Source organism: Falco naumanni, chromosome 1, assembly GCF_017639655.2.
Source record: "Falco naumanni isolate bFalNau1 chromosome 1, bFalNau1.pat, whole genome shotgun sequence".
Taxonomy (NCBI): Eukaryota; Metazoa; Chordata; class Aves; order Falconiformes; family Falconidae; genus Falco; species Falco naumanni.
The window spans coordinates 126,417,674-126,425,935 of NC_054054.1; the positions used below are offsets into that span (position 1 = coordinate 126,417,674).

General features: G+C 45.5%; 1 protein-coding gene across 4 annotated transcripts in view; it reads right to left on the minus strand.

The window, feature by feature from the left end:
• The window catches only part of RPTOR (regulatory associated protein of MTOR complex 1), a 156,790-nt gene extending 150,922 nt beyond the window's left edge, over positions 1-5,868 (minus strand). For all 4 annotated transcript variants that reach the window (XM_040582170.1, XM_040582169.1, XM_040582168.1 and 1 more), the window contains exon 1: positions 5,170-5,868. In XM_040582170.1, coding sequence (XP_040438104.1) covers positions 5,170-5,331 — 162 coding nt within the window. In that variant the 5' untranslated portion in view covers positions 5,332-5,868. The remainder of the gene's footprint in view (positions 1-5,169) is intronic.
• Positions 5,869-8,262: the final 2,394 nt, after the last annotated feature.

Here is an 8,262-nt window from a genome sequence, read left to right on the forward strand (position 1 = left end):
CAAAGCAGCCCGCTCCCATCTGGCAATTTACCACTGCACAAGGGCTCTACCAATGTTTATTAACATTTGCCACACTTGAGAAATTAGAGGAAAAGCCTCAGATAGTGATATGTATTTTTAATACAACTTGCAATAATAGTCCAGTGCTTTTGTGTATCTTTCAAGGTGTATTTTTTCATTGTCTGCTATTCACAGGCCTTGAAAATTTCTACAGACACGCTGGGGGTGCAGGAGGGTCACTACCCACTACAACACACATGTTGATTTTAAGTAGCAGTAATTGCCTAACTCCTCTCCAAATACCATATGCTCAGTAGCACAGCAACACCAGTCTCCAAGACTGCCCTAGTCTCCAAGGCAAAAAATGAAGCACATTATATAAATATGTATTCTCTCATTGCATTTTTTTGAATGGAGAAACAGATATAGTTATTTTCTGACATTCCACTCGCTAACGGTGTTCATGTTACATCCCCTACATATCATCTGAAGTGAGAAAATTCATAGAATGAGAAAGAGATGGAATAATTTGTAGATTTCAGTGTTTTCTACTTCTATATAAAGGTAAGATCTGTTTCTTTCAAAATATGTGGTTAGTTGTACTCTTCAGAGCTGTTAATCAAAGCCCTTTCTCTGCTTAGAGATAAAAACCTTTGTAGATAGTGGTAGATACAGTGCAAGCTTCCCAACTCTACCCAATCAATACACAACCATCTTACCTAGAACAAAGATAATTTTGAATTAAGAGAAGACACAAATCTATAACTTAGATGACAGTGCTCATTACTTACAGCAGGGAGTCAGTTCGGGGAGAAGCTGGGGTTTTCTGTTTTGTTTTTAAAGACATTTGTAACCCAGCAGGTACCCTGTGCTGCCACCCAATTCCCACACCTCACTGGACAGCAATTGCCACTTTTAGTAACTATTGAACTAAAATGGATTTCAGCCACTGACCTAGAAGAGGGATTCACAGCATTACCCATTCTCAGGACCACGCTACAGCATTAAAGCAAAGTGCTCCAAGCTAGTCTTCCTAGGAGTTTATCTTCTTCCCAGGGGAAGCACAGAAACTACATACACCATTTGGGTTACATTCCAGACCACTTACTGGGTTATGAGTTTCCTAAATATGCACACAGTTGCTAAGTCTGTGACCACGCATAAGCAAAGATAAAACAAACATTTAAGATGTAATAAGTCAAATTAAAGCCAAGCTGCCAAAACACAAACTCCCACCCTCTCCCCACACCACGATTCCTGCTGCCTCATGTCAGCTCACAAGAAACACACTCAACTAGAAATAAAAGAGAGGGAGGAGATGAGCCTTCAGCACTGTAAGAGCAAGAAATAGCCAAGCCACGTCTGTTGGAAGAGCGTCTGCAAAGCTGCCTTAGATTGAAACAGCCATTTCAAGCTGAAACAATGCACACAAACTTCCAATGCTACTATCCTTCATTAATTTCCTTTGACACATGAAACATTTACCATGCAGGCAGGTATGCGGTCCTGCTTTAATCTGCATTTCCATAGAAACTTAATTGTGTATTCCTCTTCTCATAAAAACAGGATTTAATTCTCACTCAGCAAGTTATGAGGCAGCAGGAAAAAAAATACTAAAGTAAAACTATTACAACCAGCTTTGCTGCTCTCCGCTTACTTCAGAAATCAATATTAAAATACAGAAAATCTTAATTTAAATACTCTGAATTTAGTAGCAACTTGTCAGTAAAACCTGGTGTATTTGAAATCTCTTTATTTAAATCAAGTTTCATGATTTGGTTGCTGTGAGATTTAATTCAATACACAAAGCATACTTCCAACCCTTGTGTTAAAAATATTCTTTAAATAAATAATAGATCAAAGCAGTGTCAATTTGATGGCATATGTAGTCCATGAAAGCAGGAGATGAAGGATTAAATGTTTTAGAGCAGTCCTTCCGGATGCAAGGGGGGGGCAAGCGAATGTTCAGTTATCTAAGTTACCACTCATTACTTTTCTTATTTGATTTTTCCCTCTTATTAGAGTTCTGCCTTCTAAAGAACCTTCAAGTTCATATGAACTATGGGGTTTTTAGAGCAATGATGGAGTCATTCCACTCCCAAATCTTAGCGAATCACTTTCTATAACTATAGTAAAGCTAGGATCACTCCCTAGGACTGCTCAAGATGATGAATAAGGGAGAAATCTGCCACTGCCTGTGTTTTTTCATGATTCACAGTGAAAAATTGCCACAGATTTACCTGCAATTCGGGAAAAGAGACTTGTTTTGATTAACCTTTGAGAATTTCTTGATTTAGAGATAGGCTGGTGTGTTTAAATACAGATCATGGTTCCCATTCTAAGCTTTGACAAGTTAATTTAACTAATTAAAAATAACAGAATGCCTTCCATACTCACACCAAGAGGTATATCCCCTCCAGCCCACAAGAAAATCTCTTTCAATAGCATCTCAAAGACAAAGCACATCTGAAGTCAGTCAGATCTGGCTACTGGAAAAAGGAGGCAAGAGACAAGAAGCTAAAGTAAATTGGGGAGTGCAACAGGCCCACAGTAAGACTGAGACCAGAGAGAAGTGACTACATGTTGCTTTTAATTTGATTAGCAGCTATAGACAGACATCAGAGGCCTTGAATGCTCAACAAAACAAGCATGGCTGCAACACAACATTCTAATCACTGGGGAATAATGCTCTAAAGCAAGGGAAAAGAAACAGAGGAAACAAGATGAGAGGAATAATTAAATTATAATGCCTTATATAAGAACATATAACAAAAGTTAAGTGAAATCAAAAAAAGGAAAGGGTGGCGGGGTATATCAACAAAAGGTCAGTATACTTTCTGACAGTAAAGGTTGGCAGATCACTGCATATCTTCCCTAGCACTATTATTCCAAAAAGCTTTATAATAAAACCCCCATAAACCTGCATTTCTATCAGGGTGCTTTGTTTGCTGAACAAACCCATTACACTCAAACTGCTGTTTTCAGTTGGTCTATGTGAAAACAACAGCAGCATGAACTAGCAAGCTTCTACCTTCTGTTCACGTAGCACAAAGTCAAACCAGATTCTATGACTATATGAACTGTTTCAAAAGATTAACCTAACTTGATTTAGCAGGGGGAAAATATTTAACAAGCGTCTTTTTCCATACAGAATTCTAAATACCACCATCTTCAGACCCCTTCCTTCACTATTTGATGTTCTGATGAGTTCATTGTAACACATCAAATGTGATAAGGAGACAACCATTGATAGCTAAAAAGCTGAATACAATAAAAGACATGAAAAATAACTTAAGATTTTAAAGTAATGAGATTGAGCATTCATGAATCTGTTTCTCTTCCTCTCTCAGAGGTCTTTATGTGTTTTCTGTATATTCCTATGAACCTGTTCTTAAGCAAAAAGTAATTATATACAACAGCAAGTTTGTCCAAACAATACCTGGTAAAGCTGTCCAGATGCAAATGACACATCGCAGCACCACTGATCCTGATATAAAGAAGTTATTTGATTCAAGCTGACAGTGAAAACAGAAGGACTAAACAGAAAAATTCATATTTTCTTCATTTACAAAAGTGATTCAGGGCCTGATTTCGCTAAGCTCATTCACAGCGAGTAGCACACTATTTCGTGAAAAGCCCACTATTCACAGAGCAGAGAACTCTTAAAAGAAACTGCATCTCCACGGGAGTTAACGATGGTAGAAACTGTGATGATCTCTGTAACTACTCTCTTCTTCATTGAAATTATTCTCTCTGGCTGTAACATGCATATGAAACGTTTAACAAGTATGGAGTAGACAGCTGATTACTACCACTTTTCTCATGCTTATGCTCTACAACCTATTGATTATCTCGACCAAGTCAATGTCATTCCCAATTTAGAAAAAGACAACTTTGCAGATCAGGAAATAAGTGAACAGGAAGCTTTGCGGGAAGGCAGAAGGGTCACTAAAATAGACAAGCAAGCTCATCACACTTCCACAGTCTACTAAAGAAAAATCTCTTCTTTGCCAAAATCCTTTAAAGAAGACATACCACAAAACGTAGTGTGCTGTGGCTCATTCGAATTACATTCAAAAAACCCTCACTTCAATTCATTAACGATCTGCCAAGTCAAATTTTCAGTACATGATTCTACTCAGTCAAATGATTCTGGTTCAGCCAGGGCCTTCCTCAGAGCTTCTGAGAACTATAACCGTTTACGTGAACAACCTTCTAGGAACATTTACAGTCACATATAGGATCCTCATGCCTGGTCATAATGCCTCTGGAAAAAAAATACAGGATGAACTTTCCAAGTTATTCCATAGTACTACAAGAGAAATTGTAAACATAACACAAGTTTGGTCACCAAAAAAAATTCACGCATATTCATAAACCCAAAGTTATGGGCAAAGTAACTTTGAGACCTACGGAATCCTGTAACCCAAAGCAGATTCCAATAACAGAATGAGTGGAGCTGATTATCTGTAACATTTCTTATCTGCTTTGTTTGTTTGCTTTTAACTTAAACACTTGAGTTGGGACATAGACGTAGTGCAGTATTCAAGACCCCCTGGCAGCGATCTTTCTTTGACACAGCTGGCTTTATCAGCATAACATGCAACATATATTCAAACACAAGAGAAGCACTTGCTTTAATACAGTAAGTGTTTCATCTTACAACTATTTCCTCCCTCCAAAAATCACATCATCTGTTTCCCCACACACAATGAATGCCCTAATTTTATATGCCACATAACATGCTGGTGGCAAGCATAAAAACCACAAAGCTTCCGTGCATCTTCACCACTAGACAACTGTAATAACTACATTTATTGCACCTTGTGCTTGCATCATTAACCTGCTGATCCAGAGAGCTCTTTAAAACCTCATTAATTTTATTGTTTTTCCTGAAAAACACCAAGTACCCAAATTTCATTTAAAGATCGTAAATGATGGAGCTACTCAAAAGGCGCATTATCACGAGCTTCAAATTAGTACTTTTGATCCATCTGCATGTTTACCACATAGACAGGCACAAAAACGATCGGATCAAATACCCAGCACTTCATCTGAAAACTGACTTCTGCTGGAAGCGCAGCAGCCCTCTGAGTACTTACTCCTCCCTTTTCACAACCAGTCCCCCCTCATTCCTCCTCCAAAACCTGTCCTGCCCTTGAGCATTACCCGGTCCTTCATCCTCCAGCTCTGAGCCAAAGACTTGGAGCCTTCGATCTTCTCGCAATGCCTTTTCTTCATAAAGGCCAGAGGCAAGTTCCAGTCAGTCAGGTCCGACTCATCCTCCTCCCCAAGCCCCAGAAGAGGCGACTGCAGCATCTCAGACTCCATCAGAGGGGAAGTGCTGGGCAACAAGTGAGCAGCAATCTCCAGCCCAGCACGCAGCGGAGCCCGAGGGACCGACCCCTCCGGCAGGCGGGCGCGGGCTGGCGGGGGGACGGGGCAAGGGCAGAGGACGGCTCCTCTCCCAGGTGTGCAGGTAAGGTCGAGCCCGAGGGAAGCGGCGCCTTCCACCTGGCGGCTCGCCGCCGCAGCCCGCAGACAGCGGTCCCGTCCGGGCTCCGAGGAAGGCGGCGCCTCCCGGCCCCGCAGAGGGCCGAGATGCCGGCGGGCCCCGGGCCCCGGGCCTCCACTGGCGCCTCTAGCCCCGCGGGCCCTGCACTCGCTGCGGCGGGAGCCGCGCCCGGCCCATCGCGGCTCCCAATTCCCTCACACACCGGCGGGCCGAGAGCGGGTCGGCGAGCTGCAGGCCGGGAGCGGGCGGGAGGCGGAGGAAGAAGGGGAGACTCGTCCTGGGGCGCCAGAGAGCCCGACTCCTCTCACCACCACACCAAGGAGGCGGCCATCTTCCCCCGGCCCACAATGCACCGCGCTACGGGCCGCCGCGTGGGACAAGCCAGGCTGCCGCGGTCCAGCCATGGTTACCATGGTTACAGGGCGGCCTGTCCGGGGCCTAGCGCGGGCCGGGCCACCCCGGGCGCCTTCCCAGTGCCCTCCCGGGAGCCGCGGGACCTTGGAACGGGCCCCCCTGCTCCGGGCAAGCTCGGCCGGCCCTTCCCCTACCGTGCGTGGCGTCAAGATGTCGGCGGTGTGCAGCGGCCACCCGCCCAGAGAGGGACGCGCCGCAGCCTGGGCCGGTTTGCGACCGCCTGTGGGCAAAAGGCGTGCCAAGGGCAGAGCTGGCGCCCGCCGGGATCCGGCCCGAGTGGGCCCCAGAGGCCGCCCGGGTCGGAGGGCGAGGGGCTGAGCCCCAGCAGCTGGGGGGCTTGTCCGGAGCGGGGGCTGCACGGCCAGTGCTGCTGCACACAGGCTGAGGGCGAGCTCCATCCATGCCACCCGCTCAAGGCTCCATCCACACTGCGTACCCACCACGGGCTTCTTCAGGGTACGGTGGCCTTGCTACCTCCAGGGGTTGTCCCTCCTGCAGCGCTGAAGGGAAAAGTTCATTGATCACCATTGGGGTACCGAAAAATGAATACACAAAAAAAATGAACGTGGCTTTGGTGTCCATCACTTAAAGCAGCACTGAACTGGCTGCACAAGTCACCGAGCCTTGCAGACCACCCTGTCCTACAATTATAGTTCTGATGATCTTTGTCTTAAACAGAGAGAAAAATAAATCTGTGATGCGAAGCTCCTGGCTCTGAGCAGCATGAGCATTGCACTGGTGTGTCCCGGCTTCCCCAAACATGCCCTGCCACGGCACGGGCACAGCTACTAGTCCGATAGTGCCAGTTCTTGGACCTTACTTCGCTTTCAGTTGTACGGTCATTTATACTGGGCCAAAAGAGCAGGGGAGTGGTGAAACGGGGCGAGAGACTCCAGCAGACTTATGTCTGATTTATGCTCACACCACATGAGGAAAAGCAGATGTACAATTTCAGGAATATATCCTCTTTGCTATCAAATAAACTGGAGGTTAATGAATATCAAACACTGCACTTAATGAAGTTCCTCAGACCGTTTGCTCTGAGCAGTAATCAAGTCCAACAGCATTCATAGTTAATACTTTAAACATGCAAAAATTATTTCAAAGTAGAAATCAAAGAATACATGTATAATTTGATTTATAGAATTATATTAATTTTCAATAATATTTTGAGTGGTTTTACATTCATGGACTATTTTAAATGCAAAGACCTTTCTCTATAATAGATTGAAAAATAATGTTTCTTGGAGGCTCCAGGGTGGCAACGTTTGCTTTTGCTCCTTCGATTTACTGACTGAGCTGATTTCATTGTTTTACCGATGCTTTATGCTGACAGCTGATCATAACTACATGATTGTTATTGAAATGAATTGCCATGGCATGGAAAGCACTTATGGTTGTGTTTCTGCTAACCTTTAATGAATTCCTCGTACCAACAGCAGCTACGCAAAATGGGAGTAACAATCCCAGCGCACCACCTGAAAAATGACAGCCCCTGGAGTGCCCAGGGCAGCTAATCCAGCGCTGCAGCTGCACAGATGGACCCTCGCGCTGGGCAGCGCAGGTCGCTAATCCCAGCTCCGACAGCTTTAGGGAGCGTGTGCCGGAGCCGGCGCCTGCCCCACCAGAACGTGCTGCTGCGCAGCCTTGGGAGCTGCTGCCAAAAATACCCTTGAAGGACACAGCTGCCAGAGGGCAAAGAGCACAAATCTGCCTAGCTTCCCATGCACACAGCTTTAAAATAGTGATTATTTAAGATAAGGACTGTGTTTTCACAGTCATCCAGGCAAAGTCCACGGCCTGTGCTGAAAAAGCCGCATTTCCCCTGTCCCCCTGCACCCACATCCTCCCCCATTATTTCAGGGACTTCTCTGCAACACTGCCCTATTCTCAGTGCTCCCAGTGCTTTCATCCCTTCCACGCCAGCATCTCCACTCAGTTCCACCTGGTAGGTGCTCTAGTGGGAAGGGGATGGGGAAGGTGGCCGGAGGAAGACCCTGCAGAGTAGAGCCAAAGTGATGGCTTGGCTGTTGGGATGAGAACCAGACGGCGAGAGCAGGCTGCCAGCAGCCTTCCCACACAGCTCTGAATGCATCAGCTCTGACCTGCAATGCTCCCGTTATCACAGACATGCACTTCCTGGGAGGACCTCAGTCCAGACCTTTGGCTCTCCACTTCGCTCTTCCCATTGTGGATCCACCCTGTCCGGTTTCATTGCATCCTTTCTTGTCACTGCTGGCCAGGACTCCCTGTGCTGCTGGCTTCTCCATACCAAAGGCAGCATGTGGTGATGCACACTGCTGCCATCAGGGCCCCCATTTCCTTGCAAAGTC